At 41.6% G+C, this 27,992-nt stretch overlaps 1 protein-coding gene across 1 annotated transcript in view; it reads right to left on the minus strand.

Moving 5' to 3' along the window:
• The window catches only part of Frem1 (FRAS1 related extracellular matrix 1), a 162,139-nt gene that overhangs the window by 66,636 nt on the left and 67,511 nt on the right, over nucleotides 1-27,992 (minus strand). Inside the window, exons 13-20 of the mRNA XM_052176688.1 lie at nucleotides 26,701-26,868; nucleotides 23,375-23,583; nucleotides 19,453-19,546; nucleotides 16,166-16,418; nucleotides 8,167-8,361; nucleotides 6,728-6,913; nucleotides 5,406-5,602; nucleotides 1,276-1,480 (exon numbers count right to left, since the gene is read on the minus strand). Coding sequence (XP_052032648.1) covers nucleotides 1,276-1,480; nucleotides 5,406-5,602; nucleotides 6,728-6,913; nucleotides 8,167-8,361; nucleotides 16,166-16,418; nucleotides 19,453-19,546; nucleotides 23,375-23,583; nucleotides 26,701-26,868 — 1,507 coding nt within the window. The remainder of the gene's footprint in view (nucleotides 1-1,275; nucleotides 1,481-5,405; nucleotides 5,603-6,727; nucleotides 6,914-8,166; nucleotides 8,362-16,165; nucleotides 16,419-19,452; nucleotides 19,547-23,374; nucleotides 23,584-26,700; nucleotides 26,869-27,992) is intronic.

Here is a 27,992-nt window from a genome sequence, read left to right on the forward strand (position 1 = left end):
AAGTTCCAGAATCCATTTCTTTACAATTCACAACAGAGATGATGAATCGGCTTTTCATATTCAAACATGAGATGTCATCTGCAATTATTACAAAATAACCTTTGGGACAAAGAGACTACATTCTAATTAGAGAAATAAATACTTAGAAGACAGTAGGAAACAAGCCAAAAAGTACCAGGGCAAAGTAGGCCCAGAGGAGAGAGGTCTGGAGAGTAGTCAGGCTTCCTGTGGGAGGACAGCAGAGTCTGCATTCTGAAGGTGCCATCTTGGCCAGCCCAGGGAGAGGGGGGAGCCTCCAAGTCAGGGAAAGCAACACAGAGAAGAAGGGAGAGGCAGGTCAGGTACCGACTCTAGAACTGCATACGTGCTCATATTTTTAAAAGTATTTTTATACATTGGAAACGGGACAAGGCCTTTTAAAAAAGTAATTAAAAAACAATTCAGCCTGCTCCAGTGTGACGGTTCCCTAAAGAACACATTATCTCCGCAGAGACTAATGAATGGTTATTATATGTGGATCTATATTTGTTTCAACTGTAAAAATTTTGGCAGACAAACCATGATCCATTGTATGGAAAGGAAATTTTGAATTATGATTAAAATTCTTCATTAAAATACCAAAAATCACAAATAAAATTGTTAATGGTATTCTAAGAGTCAAAGAAAACACACCATTACATCTTCAGCTGCCTACACCGTCTGCCTAGCCCTGTATGACCCTTGCTAATCAAGAGCCTATAGTTCAGACTGAAGAGATAAGGTACATATTCTTCCTTACCCCACATTTCTATGGTTTGTTAGTATCTTTGGTATGGTAAACAGTTCTTAAATTTATGTATTAATTAACAAAAATTTGTAAGCATGAAACATAACATGGCATTTGATATATGTGACATGCTTGAATCACACTAATGTGCATTGCTTTACCTTCTGTGTAAATTGTGTACTCTTTAATGTTCTGCTACCCTGCATATTATTTACTATAATCACCACAGCGTACAATAGATGCCTCAAATATTACCCTCCCCTCTCCTTCCCAACCTTGTGTCTTTTTTTTAATTGTTATTAATTATCTTCTGAGTTCAATATTTGGGGTTTCAAATATCCTTACAGGGCTGAAATTTTCTACCCTTTGATCAGCATTTCCCTCCTCTCCCCCTAACCTCTGGCAACCACCAATCTCACTTCTGTTTCTGCTATTGCGACTTGTTTAGAGTCCACGCAGGCGTGAGCTACGTTATTACATCAGGTAAACAGAAGTGGAACCCAATCTACCGTTCTTAAGAAGGTCCACGGAGAAGTTATGAATCTCATGTTCCAGCTGCTTGACCTGAGGAGAGTCCTCGCTGCCGGCCGCATCGATGAGGAGGCCATGCTGGGGCTTGCGAGCGATGCTGCAGAACAGGGGGTCCTCAGGAACATCCCGGTCAGCCGCACTGATGATGGAAGAATCCAGCTCCATCACGTGACCCTCGTACACCTGAGCGGAGCAAGCAGGCAGCGTGAGCGGTATGAAAAGAACCTTTCTCTAGCCATTTATTTGGAAAAGGCTGCTTAAAAATCTGCCCCGGTTATATGCAGACATCCCATTTCAAATTTTCCATGGCATTTTCAGATACTGGGTTCTAGAAAAAGAAACTTCTAGTTAATAGGAATGTAAAAGGATATCTATCATCTCCCTCATGCCTTTTCTAAAGATTTCAAAGTTCTTAGTTCCATGCACAGCCTAGGATGTCTGACTGAAACAGCCACGTGGGGCTGGTGAGAGGCGTGGTAGATAAAGGTGCTTGCCGCAGGAGCCTTAGCTTAGTCCCTGAACCTCACAGAAAAGTGGGGAGAAGCGAGTCCACGAGGTTGTCCTCCCACATGTGGGCTACAGTGTGTGTGACCTCGCCCTCCTGGATCACAGATAGATGCATGCAAAACCACATACAGTGAAAAACTTGATTAAAAAATTTAGAACATTTACACTGTAAACAAAGGGTGGGGTAGGGTGGGACAAAAATAAGCTGATTCTCCACAAGTCAGGAAAGTTCAGGGTAAAAGTGAATCTGGGATTTTTTTTCATGAGACACTAATCTATTGTTTGACTCAGAAATCCTAGTTTCTACAATTTTTAGGTTTCTATCTGCTTTGGAAGTAGCAAATACCTATTGCATACACGGAGCAAATTTGGTGTTTCTTTTTGAAATTTCATATTTCATGAAATATGTTGTATTTCGATCACGCTCCCCTTATCCCCTCCTACTCTCCCTTGCGCCCCCTCCTTACTCATGTTGTTATTAGTAGCCTTCTGAGTCCAATATTTGGTGCTTTTGATTTTTATTAACATAGTAGGTACATTTTATATCCGGTGCTGGGGAGATGACTCAGCAGGTAAGAGTTCTTGCTATGAAACTTTGAGGAGCTGAATTCAACTCCCCAGCACCCAATAAAAATTTGGGTATGGCCATGAGAGCAGCCATAACCTCAGTACTGTTGGGGAAACTGAGGCAGCAAGACTCCAAGCACTGCTGGCTGCCAGCCCAGCTCCAGGGGCAGTGGGAGATCTTGTCTCAAGGAAATAAGGCAGAGAGTGGTGGTGCAGAACACCTTACACACAAGGACACACAGACACACAGGCACACACACACACACACAGGCACACACACACACACAGGCACACACACACACACACACACGCACACACATACCTGTGCACACATGGTCACATGCACACACGCACACACACACCTATGCACACATGTCCACATGCACACACTCTTGTCCACACACACTGGAGTGCTTATTGGGTCAAGAAAGTCACTGGTCATTTGGGACTTAGCTGTCCTGCTTACCCCAACACCTTTTTTTCCCTCAGAGAGAGGTTTGAACAAGAAAATAATTGTTTTCTGTTCTGAAATACAGCAAGATCTAAATAATCAAAGTATATAAATTCTACACATACTTCCTGGGGATGTGCAAGGCTGTGTGCTACGTTATGGAGGTGTAGATGTTCTCAAGAATCAAAGTCAGGATGACCTGGGAAGGCCTGTCTACCGATAGTGTAGTGGGGGGAAGGAATCCCAAGAGCTGCTGGACATCAAGAAACAAGAAACACAGAACACAATGTCTTCACAGCTGAGGAGACCACGTTGTGAGAACCTATGCTTTCTTTGCAGTGTCTTTCTTTTTGGTGGCTCTGAAGGGACCTTCCTGCAGGCACACTGTGATATTTGGCCAAAACAGTGCTGCTCCTAACTGACTTTTTTTTTTTTTTGTATTAAAGACGAAAAAAAGCATCACAGATTAATTCATAATGATACATCTATCGAATAACTTCTGTCAGTGTCTCACTCTCCTCATCCCTAAGAACTTGAGTAAAGCAACTCAAAAACATGTAGTTCTCCATCTTTACAGGGCTTAACTATGAAGGAAGCTTCCCCCTCTACTGTGTGGTAACGGATCTCGTTTACAAAAATGGGAAATCCATCCACAATATTAACAAGGAATTTTATAAAACAGCAACAACAACAACAACAACAAATACCCTACAGGATTTTTTTGGAATTGTTTCTTGACATTATGAAAATAAAAAAAGTTTGGTTTCACTTTTATGTGCATTGATATTTTGCTTGCATGCATGTCTGGGTGAACGTGTTGGATCCCCTGGAACTGACGTTACAGAGGGTTGTAAGCTGCCATGTGGGTGCTGGGAATTAAACCCAGGTCCTCTGGAAGAACAGCCAGTGCTCTTAACCTCTGAGCCATTTCTCCTGGACATTTTTAAATTTTTTTCAAAATAAAAAAGTTTAAATGAACATACATAAAAAATACATAAAAAGCAGGTATCTACTCTGATGCAGATTGCAAAGGATTATAATAAACTGATGGGGCCGGGCGGTGGTGGCGCACACCTGTAATCCCAGCACTCTGGGAGGCAGAGGCAGGCAGATTTCTGAGTTGGAGGCCAGCCTGGTCTACAGAGTGAGTTCCAGGACAGCCAGGGCTATACAGAGAAACCCAGTCTAGGAAAATAAATAAATAAATAAATAAATAAATAAATAAATAAATAAATAAACCGATGGCAGCCCAGCCATCTGTACAATAAGGAAATTTCCTAAAGGAAAGACAAATGTGGTTATATGAAAAAAAAAAAAGAATGCTTGATGCTTAAAAGTTGTCTCTGCCAATGCTCCACAGGCCCGTTCATGATTTGCATATTTGAGAAAGCTTGGGTGAAAGACTTGATCACTCCCACAAGGGGGTGAGGGACACCTTCCCAGAGGACTCATTATTCCAAAAGCCTTTGCCTCAGGCAGATAAAGACAGGGAAAATAGGTGTGGAAGGGATCATTTATAGTTTTTTTTCCCCTCACATAATCACTGAAGGGCCCTCCAGAGTAAGCCATGAGCCAAAAGAAGGGGAGACGCAGGAGTTGGCTCTTAAATCTCATGCTGAGGTGACACTCATGTGCCGTTAAGATTCAGTACAAAATTAAAATCAAATAAAGATGCTCACATTCAGAATGTGATTATTTTTAGCAAAAAAAAAAATAAGTGGAAATAATGATTTTGGTCAATATTAGTAAAACAATGGCATGCTAAAGAGTACAGCAAATGCTTGTTCATTACGGACATACTGTGCTTGGCCAACTCGGTCATAATGACTGGCTCTCAAAGAAAATTCCACATGTATTTTCAAAGAAGGAGAACAGAAGCTTGAAGAGAAATAGTCTGCTCAAATGCAAAAAATATTTAAAACAAAACCCAAGTTCGTTTGAGGCCAAAGTCTGTGCTCATTTGACATGTTAGTGCATAGATATGAATTAACCATATGTATAGGTACATGGTATTTAAAAGAAACTACACAGTGATTTTATGCATATATATATATATATATACATATATATATGATCTTATACTTTAGAAAGTAAAGCATAAAGTAGCAGGTATTATTCTCTTCTTTGTAAGTAAAAATATACAGAAAAAAGTATAGTACACAGACACAAATTTGACATGTTCATAAATATCTTGGGTTGCTTAGCTTGTTTATGCTTCATTTCTTCAGTAATGATACGACAATAAAAAAAGAAAAACAACCTAAAAGCCTATTGTGAAAATAACTATGAATTCATGGAAAGTATGTGGAACCTACAACCCAGTAACCCAGTACATATTTTATTACACAGACACAATCACACACACACACACACACACACAATGCATATACATATACACATACACTCACATTATCTTTATCATGACCATTATTATTAGGGTAATAGTTCACAAGTGATTAATTATATGACATAAGATTCTCACTCTTCACCAAGTTAACATATTGGGGGGCCCTGGGCCAACATAAAGGGGTTAAAAACCAGAGAATGATGAGGTATAGAGGACTATTCTTGTATGTTTCTTACAGTGATATTCTGTACCACAAGGTCAGGGGCTTCATCATTTATGGGGTTGATGATGACACGAAATGTTGTCTCCAAGGAGCGTCGCTTCCCGTCTGTGGCATATACCATGAACTGGTCGGCAGTTGGTTCCACCCTCACGTGCCTGGACTGCACATAGTTAATGTGTGAAGCCTTGATGTCTGTCCACTGGAATGAGGCTAGCAGACACCAAGACAGAACAGGGAAATGAAAAACAGTACTTCCCAGGTATCTGCAGTTTTCAACAGCTGCTTCTCTGCAAAGCAGATACACGATCATTGCCAGGACAGGTGTGATGCCTACCAGCCATCCACATAAAGGCAGGGATCATAGATCTTAAGAAAGGACGAAAATCTTCCTGAATAATGGACTTGTGGTAGCCAATAATTGGGAGGCGGGGACTTCATGGTCAGTCTCCAGACACTTGGACTGTACTCTTGGCCAATCTGTCCTTCTGACACATGGCTCTTGTCATACTGGCTTAAGAAGGATTCCACCTCTTTAACACTAGGCAGACTGATTGGAAACCAATGACTGTCCCCGTAACATATACAGAGAGACCCACTGCATCGAATAGAACCTGTGGACTTGATATTCAGCTAGCCTTAAATCAGAAGATGGAAAAATGTCCTATGTTTTGAATTAAACCATGAGACAAGATGAATAACCTTTAATTTGATTAATCTTAAATCTAATCTCACTCATATTTTAAAATAGAAATGTCTTACACTTGAAAAAAGTAACTTACATATAAAGAGATATCTCTGGAAGATTTATGTCTTGCTTTTTATTTCTGTTTTGTTTTATTAAAGACTCTTCTGGTGGCTGAGAAACATTTTGCCTTCAAAATTAATGTAATCTACTCAAACATTTCAGGTTTCTCTTTCAGTACCACTTTTAGCAACATTTCTCAATATTTTTCATTAATATCTATTAAATGTGCTGAAAGACTACAAGTCTAAGACTCTGTGGTTCCCACCATATTAATTATATCCCAGGGCTATGTTGCTAGGAAGGCCTTAGAATAGGTGGGCACTTTAGTGTATAGTCATACATTTTTCACACATGAAATTTCCTTCAACTTATTTCACTAATAAATGTTCATACATGGGAAAAGTCCAGATAAAAGTCCAACTGAGAAACAATTAAGATTCAGTGTATCAGCTAGAACAATAACAACAATCTCTTGAATGCATGTGGTACCTTGAATATTTATGAATCTTTACCCATGTTCTAAGCCTGGTCTGGCCACTCACATCCGTGAACACTGGCAAGACATCGTGGGTCAGGAAGCCAGGACTTACCTATGGTTATGCCCATATTGCTTTTCTCAAAGCCTGCAGAAGGCAGCGTGTTTTCTAGGTAGCCGAACTGGGGATGAGAAGCCAATATGAATTCTAAGTCATCCGGGGCAGTGTCCCGGTCAGTGACAGTCAAGTGATGAGTAGTAATGGCTGCTGAGAAGCCTTCATCCACTGTGAACATCTCACCTGCATACAAAAAAACCAGCAGTCATGGGCCAGTGGGATAGTTCCGTGGGTAAAGGTGCCAGCTGCCAGGCCCGGTGAGCTGAGTTCAATCCCCAGAACCAATGTAGGGGTAGGAAGGCGAACCAGTTCCTGCTCTCAGATCTACATGAGCACAGTAGATCACCAAACCAGTAAGTCAAAGTCTAACAAAATTTAAAATCATGCACCTGCATCTTAGGCTGAACTCCGCCATCAGGATAGTAAGAACTAGAGGGCGTGATTGCAACCCCAAGCCAGAGCAAATATGCAAAAATCCTACAGCAAACATGCTTCCATAGGAGGTGCTCATTTTCTTGGGCATAAATTCTCCTCTCGGTGAAAATATCCAGGGGAAAACGAGTGCGATTTAATTGGACTTACAGATGTGTATACTCTTTCATATACAAGCCAGCCAGATGATAACGGAAAGACGGCAGCAATGCTAAACGCTCTGCCACCGCCCTCCAGTCATTCTCAAGGAACTCTGATTTCCCTTGTGTCTCTATAGAAGTGACAAATGAAAATAAGAATTGCCAAACTGTTTTAATGATAAGCCACTAAATGTAGTTTATGTACTCCTCAAGATCGGTCGTCCCTCTGTTTGTCAGAGCGTTAATTGCCTGAGAGCGATTATGAATTGCTCATAACGAACATCTTTTCATGCCTTGGTGCTTAATTACTCTGCTGGGATAATGCTTCCTTTCCAGAACATTGCTTGGGAGATACTTTGCAAATTACAACAAGAACATTCATACATATGCTTTTTTTTTTCCGTGAGATGGAACATACACATAATGCCCATGAAGAGATGACTTTCTGAAAAGCACGTAAGGTTAAATGTATATAAAGGTCTCTGTGGTAAACACATTCTGTTCTAATAGAAATTATTGTGGATAAAATAAATTATTCTCTCTCCAGAAGGCAAATGATCTTTTCCTATGTGAAATAAACCAGAGTATTTGAGGATCTCAACATCCATGTAGCAGAATGTACACACAAAGATACATGGGCCGTTGTGATCTCTCTATAAACACATACATTTTCAAGCATGAAGATTCTCCGGTGCTGTGATATTTTATTTTAAATTTTGGGTTTCAACATATTTCTGTTGAGATGATTTCTGGATGACAACTGTATTTGGTACTGCTCTAATCTAAGCAAAAAGAACTATTTCCCTGACTTTTTTTTTTGGTATGACACTAAGACAATTACACTTATAGGAAGAACACAGTCACCTATTATAACTGAAGGTGGCTGGTTGTCGACTGGATGCACTGTGATGTTGAGCTGGTATGTGGGAAAGGACTTGTGAAGAGTAACGGACGAATCGGGTCCATCGTAACAACAGCCATTCACCAAAGGGTCAGCTTCGCCATCCGAAACCACCAATACAACAGTGTCAAAACAAGGTTCAAGGCCCATCTCACCACCTGGAAAACATAACTGTGCTGAGCCCAGAGTTCTGGAAAGAGAGAGCAGCATGAATCACTTCCCTTGTACCTTTTCTGCAGGCACTGCATGGAGGGAAAGGAATTTAAGGGGATAAAAATATGAAACTCAATTTTATCACTATAAAATTAAATATAGTCAGGAAAATAATACAAAAATGCTGGTCCATCTGTTGCCTCTTGTGAAATCCCTGCCAGCCACGGGCCATATGGAGGAGCAGAGCAGGGCCAACGAGGGTCTGACAGTTCACAAATGAACAAGAGGAGGCTCAGGGCTTGACTGGGGAAGATTTCACTCTTCCCTCTTAATCCTTTGATGTTGGCAATGACCTCAGGGAAAGGCAGAAGGTGCCTGAGTCCCCTTGATAATTATCTCTCCACGTGTGTAAACCACCAGCAATGAATAAGCACCAGCCACACAGCAGTCCTGAGACACAGGACAGGAGGTCGGAGAAGTGTAAAGAAAAGTAACCCACATCTTAGTCTGTTCTTTCAATGTGTCCTTGACTATACACTAGCCCGACACTTATCAGCAAACAGTCTATGTTCTTCAGGCAACAGAAAAGTCCTCAATGTGTACTCTTGGCAATTCTTAAAGCGCCAAGTAGGGGCAACAATGCTGGGAGCTCTGAAGAAAAGGGGAAGGGAGGGGAGAACAGGAGAGGGGGAGAGGAGGAAAGAGGAAGGAAGGGAGGGGAAAGGGAGGAGGAAGGGGAAAGGAGGGAAGGGAAGGGGAGGGAAGAGAAGGGAAAGAAGGGAAAGGAAGGGGAGGGGATGGGGGGGAAAATCCAAGTTGAAGTTAATAAAGTTCAATAGAAACCATTAGCTTGATAGCTGCTGGTAGAGGGAGAGTCAGTTTTCTTTAAGAGTGTGACCCTTGGGAGATTGAAGAGCGCCCAGGGCGGATGCCACATCCAGGAGCATTGGGATGGCACAAATTTGACTTGATGGATTTAGATGGATAGATAGATGATGGATAGATAGATAGATAGATAGATAGATAGATAGATAGATAGATAGATAATGATGCAAATAGATGATAGATGTCCACTGGTAGATAGATACCTAGATGCATATATATAGAGAGGTGGGTAAAAGGTAGGAGTGGGTCTGGGAGAGGTGGGGAGAGGAGGTAAAAATGCTTCAAATATACTATATGGGATTTTGAAAGAATCAATTAGAATATTATTCAATTAAAGCAATTTATTCCTTCAAATTTGACCTCTTAATTATTCATACTGATGATAAAAAGGAAGTTGACTTAAAACATTTACCTATTAGTTATTCATTTGATAAACATGTATTCAATTCCTACTATGAGATAATTAGTCCTCTGGGCATTTCAAGAGAAAAAATAGAGACATTTTGCACCTCTGAAAGGCATGTTTTAAAAATGCTTAATGTCAAAAGACCTACTGTGTGTTGATTATCATGTAATGAGAGAAAAACCAAAGGCAGTGTGTTCAAAGTACCACAGATGTATGCATCCATTAGGCTGAGCCTTTTGGAATTGCTACTACTCAGAGATTTTAACCCACTAAGGGAGAGCTTTTTCTATCTTCACAGGACATAACTGCAAACCACATATTTAAAATACTTCAAAAAAAGTCTATCTGTACTGAATATGTAGATTTTTTCTTATTCCCTAATCAAAGAATACCACAATTTGTCTGACTTGTAAGAGAAGCAAAGATTATTGAAAGAATGTAAGGCTTTCCATAGGTTATAGGGAAATACGAGACCACTTCCTGGAAGAGATTTGAACACCCTGGAATTTGTTATGTGGCCCATCCCCCAAGTACACTAAGTGCTAACTCTGTTTCAGTTGGATAATCGACAAGGTTTTATGGTTGGGAAAAAGATACAAGTGCCTGATGACAGGGCCTGGGGCAGTTGCGCGCACTGGTGCATGGGAAGTCCTTCTGAGGCCTTTGCTAGCTTTATGCTGTGCCCTGAAGAAAGAACAATCCTGCCAAGCAAATACCTGGGAGGTAAAAGTGGGGACTGCAGGGAGGGGAAGACAGAGGAAGAAACACTGAGAAAAACATCCTGAGAGAAAGAGATCTTAGTAGAAAAGGCAAACGTGGCATTCAGTAACTGGTTTCTCCATGAGACAGGCTTCATTCAGGGCATTGGACAGCGGGCCAAGCAGCCAGTCACTAAGAAGGCCTCTTCAAATGGAATACAATCTAAGGACACAACTTAGGAACTTTCTTCATTCTTACTTACTATAGTACTAGAAACTAGAAATCTTAGCAAAAGAAACTGTACAACAGAAAGAAAAGGCATCAAAAATGAAAAGGATAAAAGTTAAATTATTCTTCCCATTTATAGATATCACAGCAGACTCTATTAAACATTTTTAGAATGTATACATTAGTTCAGTAAATTAGACAAAAACAAAACAAACACACACACACAATTTCTTCCTTTAATTTTTGTGTTTCTAAACACAAATAGTAAACATGGGTGAAAAGAAAATTAAGGAAGCAACCTTCTTCACGACACTTTAAAAAAATAAAGAAGAATTCTGCAACAAAATTATAAAACACTGATAATAATAGGAACACAAAAAGTGAAAGATATCCTATGCTCACACTATCCAAAGCAATGGAGAGATTCAATCTCACCAGAAAATGTGCAATTAATCAGAAAAATGTTAAGACTACAGTGAGTAATCATCTTACTCAGCTGAACATCCATCACCAAAAAGACAATAAATAACAGATGCAGAGAAACAGAAACACTGCTAAAAGGAATGTAAAATAACAGGAGTTTTTTTTTGAGAAATGTTATGCAGATTCCTCAAAAAAAATTACATATGATCCAACAATCCCACTCTTCATTGGCTACCCAAAGGAGATGAAATTTTTATAACAAAAAGACACTTATATCCCCATGTTTATTGCAGCATTAATCATGATAGTCAAAATGTGGGACCACTCCAGATACCCTTCAATGGATGGATAAATAAAGAAAATATGATATGTTTATGCTATGCCAGTCCCAGCAACATGGTTAGAGCTCAAAAACACTTTGTTAAGTGAAACAATCCAGATATGTGAAGCAATAACTCAGAAGTACAAGAAGGAATTGTGGATAGTATCCAGAGAAGGAGAGGAAAAAGAAATGAAGAGATACTTTTACAGTGAGAGAAGTGTGTTAGGGACAGGAGTGTGGAGGATGAGAGAAGGGTCTCCTTTGTGGAAGAGAGTAAATGGATGGAACCAATGCATGACTATAATGCAGTCACAGCATCACCACCTTCTTTTCCTTAATCCAACCCAGCCTCTAGACACCCCCCTTGCTCTCTTTCAAATTCATGGCTTCTTCTTCCATAGTGTGTGTGTGTATGTTCCTAAATACATAAATACAATCTGCTCATCTCTACAATACTACTTGTATGCTTATGTTCTCAAGGTTGACCATTTTAGTATTAGATAATCAATTGGTGTACTCTTTCCTGGAGGAGACCATTTCTCACACTCTCAGCATCCCTTAATTGTCTGTAGTTATTTGTTTAGGACTGACGCTCCCCTTGTCTAAGATTGAGGCCACATGACCCTGCTCCCTCCCAAGTTAGTTTGTCTATAGGAATTATCCTTCTTTAAGTCAAGTTTATATACCAAGTGGATGAGTCCTTCATATGTGTAGCTTCTCTAACATTTCACAGCAGACTTTCTGTTCTTTGTTATAATCTTTCAGACTCCTCTTCCACAATGATCCCTGAACCTTCTGTGCCAGAGTTGTGTTGTAGATGTAGTTAGTTGGGACTGGACTCCAGGACTCTGCATTTTAATTGGTTGCGGTTTTCTGTAATTATCTCCATCTATAGCAAAGAGCAGTTTCCTCAGTGAGAGGTGAGGACAATATTTACTTGTGGGCATAAGCACAAATGTTTAGCTTGTTGTTAGGGATTGTAGTGGTTTAGTGAAGTAGTGGTTGCAGGTTCTCCTCCAAGATTCATGGTTTCACTACCCCTAGGTAGTCGGCTAGGTCTCCAGTCCCAGGCATGATTTCCTTGTTGTTGAGTCTTGAGTTGAACTAGAGTTACCACCAAGGTATGTGTGCCACTACTTCACCTTATGGTTATCATTTCATACTGGTCATTGTTCTGGTGTGTAGGAGTCATCACTGGATAGAAGCATTGCTTACTTCCATCCTTTGGAAGCTTGTATGGCACTTTCTTGGTGGGTACCATGAAAGATAGCCCTCTGGGAGAAGGCTTTACGGTAAGCTCCAGTTCACGGCCCTCTGGGCCCTGTGTTTGAAGTGATGGAGTCTTCAGCTATAGGGCCTTACCTTCTACCTGTGAGGGTGAACAATTCCCCATAGACATGCCTGCAGGCCATGCCAATACAGATAATTCCTCACTGAGACTCTTTTCCAGGTGATTTTAAGTTGTGTCAAGTTGACAGTTAAAGGTAAAAGTGATAAAATTAATCAAAACACTGAAGCAAGGGTTAGAATAGATAAGTCACTAAAGCGTCAGATCTTTAATGCCAGAACTCTTGATATCTGAACAGTGCTAAAAGAGTACCAGTGGAGCAAAGAAGTGACATTTGAGGAAATGTAACATTCAAAACACCCTTTGAACCTAGTATTCTTTCTAATCTAATTAAGATATCTATGTGAAATCATTTCCCCATTGTCCTTCTAGGCCTTATACTTAATAGCTCCTTATATGGACATCACACTAGAAGAGATTCAGATGTTTGTAAACCCACCTTTTAGTATTTGGAAGTCAGTGTAAAAGAACATGGTTCATCCTACTGTGATTTACCTTGCTTTGTGAGCCTGCTGAAGATATTTCAATTATTCATAAAACAATAACCATTGGACTTTAAATCCCTTTCTTGTAAGACTATTCGTATGGGGAGGCTGGTAGTATGTAAACTTGAGTCTGGTCTGGGTTACATAGCAAATTTGTCTACATTTTGCCGTGTGTGATGATTTGTATATGCTCGGCCCTGGGAGTGGCACTGTTAGAAGGTGTGGCCCTGTTGGAGTAGGTGTGTCACTGTAGATGTGGGCTTTTAAGCCCCTCATCCCAGCTGCCTGGAAGCCAGTAATCTGCTAGCAGCCTTCAGATGAAGATGTAGAAGCCTCAGTTCCTGTTGCATCATGGCTGCCTGGACACTGCCATGCTCCTTCCTTGATGATACTGGACTGAATTTCTGAACCTGTAAGCCAGCCCCAACTAAATGTTTTTATAAGACGGTGCCTTGGTCATGGTGTCTGTTCACAGCAATAAAACTGTAACTAAGACACCATGTCCTAAAAATCTGAGTAACGTTGAATTCAAAAATAGAGGACTAATATCATTGGTGGAAGAAATTGAAGACAGCATAGAATTCTGGCTCTGGCATGATTTTTACTGGCTGTTTTTATCCAGCTTTACAGGGAGAATTAGGAGCTAAATGAAGAGGAGGAAGATGTAAAATGTGCAGTTCAGTTCATCGAGGAATTAAATATGCTGTAAGCTATGAACAAAACAAGTGTCAGTGAGTGGTTGTAGCTTTAAAAGGTAGCAGCATCCTTTGATGACGAAATATGGGATGTGGCTGGGTGACATTACATTTCAGGAAGCAATAAAATCTGGTGGCTGGAAGGATCCAGAGCATAAAACTGCAAACTCATTTGAAAGCCTTGTTTGTGTGTGTGTGTGTGTGTGTGTGTGTGTGTGTGTATGTCTGTGAGTGTGTGTGTGTGTGTGTGTGTTTAAAGAGAGAACAGTGGGCGTGCCATGCATGCTTGAACATGATCGCCTAGGAAGACATTTTTCAAGATTCTTCCACACAGGCATTCAGAGGCTGCTTTCATCATGGTCCAGGACCACCAGTACTTAAGATGGCAGCCAGCCTTGGCTTTGTCTAGGTGGTTCTGGTTTTACTGGCACACACCATTCAAGAGTAAAGAGATCGTGGAGCCATGAGCTCCAATTTTAAAGGAAAGCCTGTGAGACACGGCTCCCAGTTTGAGGCAGTATTTGGGAGTCAATGGAACCTTTTGAGGCAGAAGCTAGCTGGGAGAGGTAGATAACCAACAATCGGTGGGCTTTGGAGGCCACAGCTCAGATCCTGGCTCCAGGCTTGTTCTTTGCATCTTGAACTGTCATGTGAAGGGACTCTGCCTCAAGCCCCTGACACCAAATGAGATTCTCTGTCACGCCTTTGTGGCTGTGAATGGCTGAAAACCCTCAGAAATCAATGCACAAAATATCTTCCTTCCCATCAATTGTTTCTGTCAGGTATCTGTCACAGTGACTCAATGGTAAGTAATACAGTGTTCCACTCAGTCAGCCTTCCCATGCCCTCTTACTTCCTCCATAGAATTTTCAGACTAAAGAAACTATAAACAGAGAAACTGTGATAGTGTGTGATTTAACTCCAGCAAGAGGAAATATATGATACCATTTCTGGGCAAATGTTACTAACTTAGATCTAAGTAGATGACTTGGGGTTTCAGTTGCTGTGATGAAACATCATGACAAAAGTAACTTGAAGAAGAAAGGGTTTATTTCTATTACCCTCCCATATAACAGTTCCATCATCAAAAGCAGTCATGGCAATAACTCAAACATTTCAGGAACCTAGAGGCAGGGGCAGATGCAGATGGCATGAAGGGATGCTGCTACTGGCTTGCTCCTCAAGGCTTGCTCAGTCTGCTTTCATATAGAACCCAGGGCCACCAGTCCAGAGGTGACACTGCCTACATCAATCAATAACTAAGAAAATGCTCTACAGCCTTGCATATAGGCTGATCTGATGGAGGAATTTTCTCAATATAAGATCCCTCTTTCCAAATCACTCTAGCTTGTGTCAAATTGACACAGAATTAAGCAAGAAAGAAAATATGCAAAGAAGGACATTATGAAGTGTCACTGAGCTACGGTTCTCCTTCCATGTGGAAGGGCTCTTCTATTTGTACACTTAGCTAACAATCCTCCAGCACAGCCTAGACTATACTCCACTATGGCCCATGGAACTCAGTGCTGTGCCTTGCAAATATCAGATGCTGAGTTAATATTTTCTTTCTTTTTTGTTTTTGTTTTTCAAGACAAAGTTTCTCTGTGTAACAGCCCTGACTGTCCTAGAACTCACTTTGTAAATCAGTCTCGCCTCTAACTCACAAAGATCTACTTCCTTCTGCCTCCCAAGTGCTGGATGAAAGGCATGCACTACCAGCCCCAGCTTGGGGTAAGTATTTTCTTTCTTTAACTGAACACTTCACATGGTGGGAAGAAGTGTCAACTGGGTAACAATGCATTGAGATAACATCAGTGGGAACCCAGTCTTACAAACATGCATTTGTGTTCTGTCTGTCATGAACCATTTCAAGACATCATCTCGCTTTCAAGAAACTTAGAAAGGAGACTAGTTACTCCGAGGGAGTTGGCTGGTGGTCATTAGACTTCTAAAATTAATGGCGTCATTGCTTTAGGTGACTTGCTTTGGTAATGTCATCTTGATTTAGAAATCTGTAAGTTAAATGGTCAAATTCTTCTGGTTGGCTAAAAAGGGACTTGGGGTCGGGGTGGGGGCATTTAGAACAGTGGATCAAGTGCTGCTGCTCTTTCTATAGTTTCTGAAATTCAATATCAAACTCAGATGAGAAGTACCTCTGTCCATGGTGACCATGCTTACTAAGTGTGGTGCAGGCTGCAATCTGCTTCATCTTTCATTGCAAAAATCAAAAAGTATCAAGATTGTAATGTTATGGGAGCCCATGACAGGGAGTGGCATTAAGACTGGAATGCCTTCACTGGTCACAGGTTGTCACTTACCTGTATGTTTGTATGTCACAGTCCCTGAGATGACATCTCCCTGAGAGAACCTGTCCACGTAGAGTCCAGCCTTTCTCACCACTCCACACTGAGGCTCTCGGGCAATCATAAACAGCAGTTCCAAGTCATTGCTGTCTGCATCAGTAGCGGAAATGTATTCAGGGGTGATAGTCACCTCTCCACCCTCTGAGCAGTGCATCATGGGGATGAGGTCAGCCTTCAGAACAGGTGGCTCATCATTCACAGGGAATACCTAAGCAGGAACAAAAGATTACATTTTTAAGAAAAAGAAAGAAGTGACAAATACCCCCACTGGTAAACCATAGCTCACAGTCGCAGTGACAGGCATTTTTCATCTTCTGGACACATGGAACAATGGCCATGGAATTTGGCCAAAGCAGCCTGAGCATTTTTTTTTTCTTTTTTACTTTCTCCATTGGTTGAGGCATACTCCACATGAGAGTCATCTTAGACAGGAATGAGAGTCTGTGGTTATAGCCGGGAACCCATTATTTTCAGAAGACAAAGCAGAAATGCAATATAAAGCACTCCTCATTTTAACACACAGACTTTCATTAAATTCACACACACTCCAGAAGAATTCTGGGCCCAGCAGTCTGATGCATGGACATTCATAGGATGAAAGTTATTTTTATTTTAAGTTATTTGGTGATTCAAGGCTTTCTGCCACCTTCAGTTTTTGGCCACTCACAGATTTTCCTTGGCTCCACAATAAGCTACAGGCTCATGTCAAACACCTTGAGTGACAGGTTACATTCCATGGCCATTCAATCAGCTCCAGGTTTTATCTTGAAAAAAAATATTTTTCTCTCACATTCATGGAAAGGAAGTTTCAAGTAAAAAGGAAAACAAAGGAACTGGGGGTTGTACTGGGTCTCTGGATTTAAAAGGAATATGTAAAATCATAAAATGTACACTCGAGAGATAAGAATGAAGAGAAGCTTCCTCAGAGTTCACAGCTACAGTCTGATCATACTGAAAGAGTTCCTGTTTGTTTGCTTGCTTGCTTGCTTGCTTGGTTGATTGGTTAGTTGGTTGGTTAGTTGATTGGTTGTTTGTTGTTTGGTTGTTTGTTTGGTTGGTTTAATTTTATGGCTGTTTGGATGGTTGTTTTCTTGGTTGGTTTTGATCAGATCTTAACTTTGAGTCTGTGTACCCTTTCAGCCCTACACAATCTTCCACATACTTTAGCCAAAGCAATCTTTATAAAACATCAAGCTGTTGGCCTGCAGGAACCTTCCCTGTCCCCTCTGCTCCTCCGACCCCCATACTTCTCCAAGAAGTCTCTGGTGTGACTGCTGTGGCTGCCTTCACTACCCCATCCCACTTTGACTGGAGCACACACACCTCACCATCTCCTCTGGCCTCTGCTGCACCCCTTGAGCCTGCCCAGTACATCCTGTCTCCCTCTCTTTGTGCAACTAATTTCTGCCTGGGATCCCATGTGTGTTTTTCAGGGAAGGGCTTCCTGTTCACTCAGGTTAATTAAGAAGCTTCAATTACTTATGCTGCTGTTCATAAAACACACATACATTTTAATCAATTATCTTTGTGATTATCCAGTTAGTAGCTGTCAGCATCTGTGGTCTGCAACATCAAGAATAGGAACCTCATTTATCTTGTTCATAATTGTTCTATAAGCATCTATTTAAGACCCCACATATATTACAGGAGGCGCTTATTAAATGTTTGTTGAATAAATAAATGAGTTGCTATGGTTACTATGCATTCAAAGGGTAATGATGGCAAGACAGGTACCCAGAGCACCATGATGATGCTTTCCTCTCAAGGGCACAGGGATGGGCTCCTAGATGTTTCAGCTTAGCTACTTCATCAAAGGTTTAAAAAATATAATTGTCTGCTTTCCTTTTGGTCTATGAAGAAAAATAGTTATCGTTGTTCATGTCTTCTGTGAGAACCCGTTAAAGACTCACACCATTCTTTCTTGACTATAACAAATTTTATCAATTCATTTTACATGGATGATAACTCTAAATGGTCATTGTGAGAAAAAGAAAAAAAAGAAAGCACAAGCAACTCTGTTCAAAATGGTTTGGTGTGGCTTTCAGAAACCATGCCCTTTAACTTAAAAAGTAGAAATACTCAGTTTCTTTCACCAAGATGAAAGAAATCTCCATACATAATCGGATGGTCATACATATGACAGATAACATACTGGATTTGGCTCTTTCCTTTAAAAAGATGTATAAAAGAACAGGGAAGCTTTCTTTATATGTAAAAGTTTTCCAGAAAAAAAATATTCCTCCTGGAAGCTGAAAACAGCCTTCTGTTTCCCACAGAGGCACCATAGGTCATTGTGAGGACTGAGGAGAAAGTGAGAGATAGCTTGCATAGTGCCTGCCACAGAAAGCAATCAAGACCAAGCAAGTAGAAGCATGGCCACATGACGAGGAAGCACATCTCACATACACCGTCGAGTTCATGACTCGGAACCAGCAGTTCTGGAGTCCAGTGTACTAACTAAAGAGAGATAATTCCTTCCCTGGATATTTTAAAAACCAATCTATATAAATATTAACACTCTTTATTAATGGCCAGCTATAAAATATCTTACAAATATATAGCAATTTTATATCACTAAAAATGTAGACCATATTCAAACAGGAAGAGACGGCAGAGAGCATGACAAGAATACTGGGTGGTCCTTCAGGGAACATGATAAGCTTCTTGATCAGCAACTATGAAAACTTGCAAATGATACACACGATGCTCATGTACCCAGTTACTCACTCAGCAAAGAAGAACCAAAGTTCTTGGAAGTTCTTTGAACCTGTCTCAACTTTGTCAGCAGACTTTCTTTGTCAAAGGAAAGGGGCAAATGACAAACCGCATACCAGGCTTGTGGTATAGATGACCCTAATGGAGCCCCATGGCTTCTTTAGCATGGCTTCTTCCATAAGCAAGGAGAATCCCAGTGGTTCTAAACAGTCTTCCCAACTGCTAAGTAAGCTTGAGTGTCACGGTTCAAAGATATTAGACATACTTTATATTTAGAATGGACCACTTTTAAAATTATCTGGATTTAAGCTTAAATGGTTCTAACTTTAGATAAACTGGGGTAGAGGTAGGGAAAGAGAAAACAAATATGTCTAATTTACAGATATAATCTTCACCTCTATTGCCTGGCTCCAGACACACACAGGTATAGCTGGCAACCTTTTACTTTAGAGTCTTTGTGTTTTGAGACCCTGAGAGGTTCCCAGAATAGACTTTACATTCAAATGATTCAGGGAGGAAAAACCTACCTCAATGTGGAGACTAAATTGTGCTGAATTGGTGCCATCTGTGACCTCCAGGAATACCTCATCCTGAAGAACCTCAGATCCATCGTGCTGATACCTGCAAGGAGAGTATGGAAGGATCTCTCAAAAATACATGAGTGCAAGTAGAGCCATGCAATGGAATCACCCCTCTGTAACCATGGTCATGACTTCAGTAAATAAATATGTATATAAAGAAGTAAGAAAAGAAGCAGTTTAAATCTCAGTGGAATACTACTCAGCTATTAAGAACAAGGACATCCTGAGTTTTGCAGGCAAATGGATGGAACTAGAGAAGATTATCCTGAGTGAGGTAACTCAGACCCTAAAGGACATGTATGGTATATTCTCACTAATAAGTGGATGTTAACAACAACAAAAAAAGTACAGAGTACCCAAGGTACAGTCCACAGAACTCAAAAAGGTCAACAAGCTGAAGTGCCCAAGTGAGGACACCTCAGTCCCACTTGGGAGGGAGAAGAAAGCAATCACAAGTTGGGAGGGAGGGAGGGACCTGGGAGGGAAAGTAGATGGGGGGAGTGGAGGGGACAGGGGAACCTGATCTGGTATTGGGTGAGGAAAAAGGACTGAAGCCCTGAGGGCCAGCAGGAAGAATGGAAACAGGCAACCTCAGGAGATAGGATGTTGGGGGGGACCTTCCAGAATGCACCAGAGACCTGGGAGGTGAGAGACTCTCAGGACTCAAAGAGACCTTAGATGAAATGCCTGACAGTAGGGAGAGGGAACTTATAGAGCCCACCTCCAGCAGGAAGACAGGGCATCAAATGAGGGATGGGGGCCATCCCACAGTCACAACTCTGACCCATAATTGTTCCTGTCTGAAAGAACTACAGGGATGGAAATGGAGAGGAGCCTGAGGGAAAAAAACTGTCCAGCATCAGGCCCAAAGTGGGATCCAGTTCAAGGGGAGGTCCCAAGGCCTGACAGTATTACTGAGGCTATGGAGCACTCAAAAACAGGGACCTAGCATGACTGCACTCCAGAAGACCCATCAAGCAGCTGAAAGAGTCAGATGCAGATATTTACACCCAACCAATGGACAGAAGCAGCTGATCCCTGTTGTTGAATTAGAGAAGGCTGAAAGAAGCAGAGAAGAAGGGAGACCCTGTAGGAGGACCAGCAGTCTCAATTAAACTGGACTCCTGAGATCTTTCAAACACTACACCACCAAGCAGGCAACACACACCAGTTGATATGAGGCCCCCAACACACATACAGTAGAGGACTGCCGGGACTGTGTTCATTCAGAGATGATGCACCTAACCCTCAAGAGACTGGAGGCCCCAGGGAGTTTAGAGGTCAGGTGGGGTGGGCGGTGAGGACATCCATGTGGAGACAGGAGGTAGGGAGGAGGCATGGAATGTGGAACAGTCTGAGGGTGGACAGGGGTGGGGAGGAATAAAATATTGAGTGTGAAAGAAAATTAATTAATTAAAACTCTAAATGCAAAGATATTTTACCACTCGAGATCCCTAAAGGTAAAATTGTTCCACCTGGGAAAACATTGTGCATGCATTGGTAATTTGTCTCCAAATCACGAAACAGCCTTTTGGGGGCTTGAAAGAGACCTTAATAGTTAAAATTCTGTTCTGTTCTTAGAGAAGACCTGAGGTCGGTGACCAGCAGCTCCCAGCCACCATTCCAGTTTGGGGGGGTAGGGGGGGCTCTGATGTCTCTGGCCTCCATCGGTGCCCAGACTCACAATACACATACTTGTATAGGTATGGACATGCATGCACAATAACACAGAGACACACATCATTAAAAATAATCTTGAAAATAAATTTCAGAAGGCAGTCTTCCCATGGCCTCTGACAGCGGTATTCAGCCTGGGATCTTTGTATTGGTGCAGTACACTGCGAGAACATAGGATGACCCCAAGATGAAGTGGAGTACTTCAAGGACTCCGTGAGCCCTGAACCACCCATCTTTCCTCCTGCACCCCGGAGCTATCCATTCCTCTCTGCAGCCTTGACCTATGAATTAGGTAGCCCCTCCCCCCACCATATGTTCCATTCATAAGCTCTTTCTATAAGCTGTTTAAGGGTCTCACATCTCCTCAGGTTTATGACACCTTTATTTGGTCTAACCTTGGGCCCATCTTCCTCTTAATTCTTAGCCATGTTTTTTTTTTTTTTTAAAGAAATTGTATAACACCAGGCTTTTCACACATACTCTAGCCCACAGCAGTGATGCTGTTAATTGTAAGTAGCACTTGAATTTAATTGGACCATTGACTTGCTCATAATAACAAATGGAATTATGCCCTAGGAATTGAAAACAAATGTTTCAACCAAACAGTAGCATATATTGAACCTATATGATACTCTTATATGAACAAAAGGAGACTGTATCTTATTCAAAATGGGTCACCAACAGAGTGGTAATGGATTTAATTCCAGGGGCAGGAAGCCTACACTGTCACACCCTGTCTCTCATACATGCTACCTTCTCTCATCTGTTTTTCCATGCCTCTTGCTGCTTGGTCAAAGATAATTATGAATTATAAACTGCTGATCCATTTTACAGTGCTGCCATCCTAAAAACAGCTAAGTGTGTCTGAGAAGGCACGTGTAAAGCAGGGCAGTGAAGACAAGCAGGTCTTTAAAACCTCACTCCTCAGTATTAGCAAATGCCTCAGCATCCCCGGGCTCAGCTCTGCCGCCCTAAGAACAGAATGACGTGTCTTGTCAGACTCCATGACAGAGGTTAAATCACTTTAATAAATACCTACCTGCAACTCTCTAGGAAAGTGAGTATACACAGAATTCTAGCAAATGCTTCTATTTTTCTGTTCATCTTAGCACTGCCTAAACACATTTTTCTAACACGTCGGGAGGAGCTGAGATTTCAAAAATCCAAACTATAAACAAAACAGGAAAATCTTAATGGGAATAGATGAATAGTGACAAAAGTCATGAAGAATTACAACTCTGAGATATAACTGAGTTTACGTGATCTTGTAGGAAGCTTCCAGTCCCTAGTGAACTTCCTAGCTCAAAACCAAGCATTTGACCAGAAACACTTTTTCCCACATATCACTAAGAAAGAGTGAGACGTCCATTTGTCAGAGTTGGCATATCTATCTGTCTGACTGTTACTTTAAAATAGTTTGCATTGATTTTCAGAGATGTTTCACTTGATGTTGTGAAAAAGAGTTCTTGTAACTGTATTAGGTAGAGGACGTGAAACTTTCAAACAGGAGCTACTGTGAGGCCAAGGAGCAGAGTTGCTCCATCTCTAGTCTCCAGAGACCTGAGTCCTGCCTGCTTCACAGCCTACCCACCAGCAGGCCCTATTTTCTTACCTGCATACCTATGCTCAGTAGAATGAAATAAAAGCTTACACCTAAAACATCAATGGACAAAGCTAATTGCACCCCCTACTACACACACACACACACACACACACCCTCTGTTCTTACTAAGCTGGCATTGAACTCACAATCAGTATCCCCCAAGCACTGGGATTAAAAGTATAGGCTGCTATATCTGGCTGATCAATAGCATTCTAGCCCTGAGATTCCAAAGTTATGAAACTACCTTTGCTTAGAGCCAATTTCAATTAGCTGCACAGATTATTTCAGTCTCTATAGAGTTTGTGATATGTGCCGTTGTAGCAAAATTAATATTCATGGCAATTAATTTTTATTGCACAAATATTCATAAACTCATTCCCTCTGCTATAGTAAGCCAGAGAGAGAGAGAAAAAAAAATGTCTGGTGGAAAGTGAATTTTTCTTTGTACTTCTTTGATTTTCAACTGACTCTTAACAACATGAAATGGCATATTGTTCTGGAAAGAATTAGACAGGCTTCCTTCCCTTCACTATGATTCACAGTTGTTCCAGATAGAAAGCATAGAAGGGGAACACAAAATCTTCTAACCTAACTTTTAAGGTACAGAGGTCTTGCCAAGAAAATGTGCCTCTTGGATTTAGAGGAAATCCATCCAGCTCTACCCCGCCGTGCAGAGGCATCTCCTGAAGAGAGAGGCAGATGCTGTCCAGTGGGGTGTCCACATCAGAAACCAAAATGTGCTCCGTGCTGATGGTGCAGTGACCGCCCTCAACCACTCGCAGGGTGTTGGTGAAAACCTGGAAAGAAGGAAGGAGACACTCGAGACCTGTTCCATGAGGTGCCCCTGAACACAGTTTATCAGATCCCTAGAAAGCATCCGGTACCATCTTTAAAAGTCAATCAACTTAAGAATGTTTCTAAGGAGATCCGTTCACAGCTGAATGATTTGTCTAAAATCGATTTAACTGAACAGTTCCAACTCCAGGTGTTGATACATACAGACACCAAGACAGATCCCTAATTTGAAAACGCCTATGCTTCAAGTGTCCAAAAGACTCTGTAGCAGAATCAGCAAAGGGTGCAGGGCCATGACGGGCTGAAGGAGTCATCTCAGCTTTGTTCACTCGACCTTTGCCAAGTTCCCATGGGGAAAGGATCTCTCTCTCTCTCTCTCTCTCTCTCTCTCTCTCTCTCTCTCTCTCTCTCTCTCTCTCTCTCTCTCTCTCCTAAAAATTCTTTAGAACTTGGGAAATGGATGAAGACTCCACTCTATGTTTTGCAGTTTGTACTGGGACTGAAAGCAAGAGAGTTACATCCATGGGAAATAAATTTAACTGTTCAAACACTAGACTTAAATAGTAAAAGTTGCAAGGACTTTCAACTAAAAAACAAAACAAAACAAAAAACAAAACAAAACAAAACAAAAACCCACTTCCCTAGTCTTCACCTAACAATTCAGTTATAAGCATAAAGGAAGTTAGATAAAGCAGCTTGGTGTATTTTATTAGCATGCTAAGAGTGAACAAGACATGTTAATGATTAAACAAGTCTAGAAAACTACAATCTATAATGTACTGACTACATTTATAAGGTATGTGCTCCAGGCTCTGAGTGCATAGTAGAAACCATGTAGAGTTTATTTAGCATATCAGCTTCCAAAATGGATATTGCTTCACAGAAGAAAAAGGTAGCAGACAGTTAGGATTTCAAACTGTTATCTCTGAGGGTTCCCTGAAGAAGGCCTGCAGTGAGTGCGCCACCAACTCCAGGACACTGTGCTTTTACAGAAAGAATCTTCTTTCCCAGCAAGAGGAAGCCACAGCCTCCATCCCAGTGTGTACCCTCCCCTGATGATCAAGGGTACAGCGCAAGAGGATGTCTACCAGTCCTGTGTCACTTATGCATGTGTCCAGGGAAGCGTGCTGGGTCACAGAAATATGACTCTCAGTAGGCTGTGGTCATCACGCATTCCTCAGGAAACTACCACCAGCAAAGAAAGCCAAAAGAACAACTGACTTCTCTCCCCATCACCAGCGTGACAGTCCTCCTTAAGTTCTGCCCTTTGACTTCACCATGCCTACATCTTCACTATAAGTTGAAGAAACAGAAAGAACCCTTCTCCAGAGAGGGAGTATGCACGAAGGACCAGGCACACCAGTCCTGGCACCAATTTAGCATAGAAAATAAAGGCTACTGCATTAAAATATACTTTACTATATACAATCATTTCAAAATATTTCTTTTAGAGGAAGTTCAAACATTAAAAGCCTGAGACTTCATAAGGAGCACTTAGGAGTCTCCAGGTTTGCATGGTGTCAAAACGCCCTAATGATCCCCGTTCAACTCGATTTCATATTGTACTAATTCAATTTCTAATATTCTCGGTTCTTTGAAACACTAATTCATTCATCCCTCCCCTGTAAACAAAAGAGAGAAGTTAATCTCTACCATAGTTCTAACACCTCCATCTTCTTTCAAATGAAGGTAACTCTTCAACCTCCCTCATAATTTCCTCATAAAGAGCATATTTCTTTGAGGTTGGGCTGTTTTGCATAAAATATTTCTCAGCAAGTGTTATAGGGAAAGCTTTGGTTTGGTTCAGGATCTAAAATGTATATATATGGAAAAGCGGGGTCTAATTGAAATCTAACCAAGTTCATTCCATAACTGTTCTGAATTATTTTCACAAGGACTGGGCCAGGTCCCCATCAGGAAAGGGGTCCCAGATTGAGTTCATGTCGATGTTTCAGCTGCAGCTCGTCAACACTTCTTTAACCACACGTTGCAAGCTTGACATCTTGAGAGAATGGGCTGCTGTCACAGTGAGTGCAGTGCCTTGGTGGGGACTCTGCAAATCAACCATGCAACCCACCTTGTATCCATGATACCTGTGGGCTCAGTGCTGGTAGAGCTCTCTATTTACCAGAGAATCCCCAAATCAGCCTTATTAAGAAACCTCCAGACTCTTCAAGGTTCGCAACTTAACAACATAAAATATTATTTAGACCCATCAAGCCATTTCTGCATGTTGAGTAAGTACCTTCCTTCCCGGGGGCCTTCCAGAAAGAAGTCTAGTGGCTGGCCTGAGTCAGGGGCAGCAAAGCTGGGTGACCGAGAGAGAGCATCAGGGCTGGCTACATTCTCACAGGGAAATACCAGGGAACGTCACCCGTTTCCTTGGGAATAAGCCAGGAGGGCATAGGAGCCCCCTGGTCTATAACAAATGAGAGATAATGTTTCTTTGTCTTTCCACTTTTATGGGGAAAGTTGCAATAATCAAGTACAGTAATCTGAAGTCTGTGCTTGTGAGTGCATGCGTGCGAGGCGTGCATGTCTCTCTCTCTCTCTCTCTCTCTCTCTGTGTGTGTGTGTGTGTGTGTGTGTGTCTGTGTGTGTGTGGTGGGGTGGGGCAGGGTGTCCAGAAAAAAAGAACTCTCAAAGTGAAACAGCCTCAGAGAAGACATAGCAGGTAGCAATATCTTTATAGTTTGGTTTTAAGAAAAACCAAGGCTCCTTATGACTTCCATAAACCCTGAGAAGTGGCACTGGATAAGAGGAAAGGGTGTCCATCCTAATTCATTTTGGAAAATTAAAAAGCTTCTTTGGAACACACAGCAGCATAGCTGGCCTGTGGTGAGAGCAAATAGGTTCTTCTGGTTGCTAAGAGACTCCTCATTTAATCTCCTTCTCCTGATCAATAGTCGGAGCTCGGCAGAGTGAAAGAGATTTTGATAAGGCTTTGAAAACAATGCCAAATTCAACACTGAAAATTCTCACCTTTCAAATAGGAAGTCGCATGGGAAAAAGAGTCTCCCACCCACACCCACCCCTTTTATGTATACTGCAGCTAGAGAATGAAAACATTACTCTTTCTCTCTCACTCCTTTTGGCCCGCCATGTCAAACCTTGCATACCTCAGGAACCTGATTGTCCACTGGGAGAATTGTGATGTTGAAGCAGATTCCATGCAAAGTACTTCCATGCTGGCTCCTGACTGACACTGTGAACTGAACTTGTCGAGGTATGGGACCTATGTCTTGCATGGGTGGCATGTAGGCCACTTTCATATGGTTCACGGCATGCTGTGAAGAAAATTGAGATGGACACATGTGCCAATCGCAGAGATCAGAATCAAGTCCCCCCCCAACAATGTTAATTGATATGGAACATGCCAAGTATCACCATAGATGGAAAGATTCCCAAGGCTCTACTTTGTAAGCCACATTGTCTACACATAAGAGGAAATGGATGAAGTCAGGCAGTATATCAAATGATGGAGTCCAAGCACCTCTGCAAAAGGTAAGCTCAGACAGAGTTCTATACTAATACAAGCTGTGTGTGTCCGCAATGCCCCATTCCACATTAGTAAAGTTGATGAAACAGTAGCACTTAGCACATCCACAACTTCTAATCATGAAGAAACCAGACATAATTAGCAGAAACCAGAGATGCCTGATGCCTGAGCATTCATATAGCAGACTCCTATGGGGTGTGGAGAGGAGAGTTCACAGGAGGAAGCAGAGGGATACTGAAGGATTTGGGAGAGCGGTATTATGCAATGAGCTGCATCCCCAGAAAATGGCATACTAAACATGGAAGTCTTAGAACCTTGGGGGTCTCAATTTACTTAGAAATAGGATCATTACAGACGTATGTAGAGGACATTTTTGAGTCATGTGAGTCCTCAATCCAGTACAGCTGGACTCCTTGTAACAGGAAGAGACAGATGGGGAGCCTTGACTGACAGAAGGCGAAGCTGAGCAGGATGTAGCCGCAGGCCAGGGAATATCAAAAAACTGCCGACAAAGCACTAGATGCTAAAACTCAGGGAGGGAGAGATGTCCACAGGGTTCAGAAGAAAAAAACCTGCCAGTGCCACAGTCTCCACACTCTGGCTTCCGGAGGTAGAGGAGCAACAGAGCCCCTGTTCTGAACTACAAAGTATATGGCATTTTGCTATGGCAATTGTGGGAAGCTAACACAGTAGATGAATGCATGACCTGCATTTAGTGTAATAGGCGTGGGTCCTGAAATCAGTGTCCTGCCATTGGCAGATGATGCAAAGGCTTGTGGACTTACAACAAAATTTGACATTGTATTCAACTTGATGATGCCCTTCAAACAGATGTTACATATTTACCAGCTGTGTTCCAGCACAAGGATAAAGGCAGGAACAACTGTGGCAGAAGTGACTGAGTAGCATCTC

Source organism: Apodemus sylvaticus, chromosome 3 (assembly GCF_947179515.1).
Source record: "Apodemus sylvaticus chromosome 3, mApoSyl1.1, whole genome shotgun sequence".
NCBI classification, from domain to species: domain Eukaryota; kingdom Metazoa; phylum Chordata; class Mammalia; order Rodentia; family Muridae; genus Apodemus; species Apodemus sylvaticus.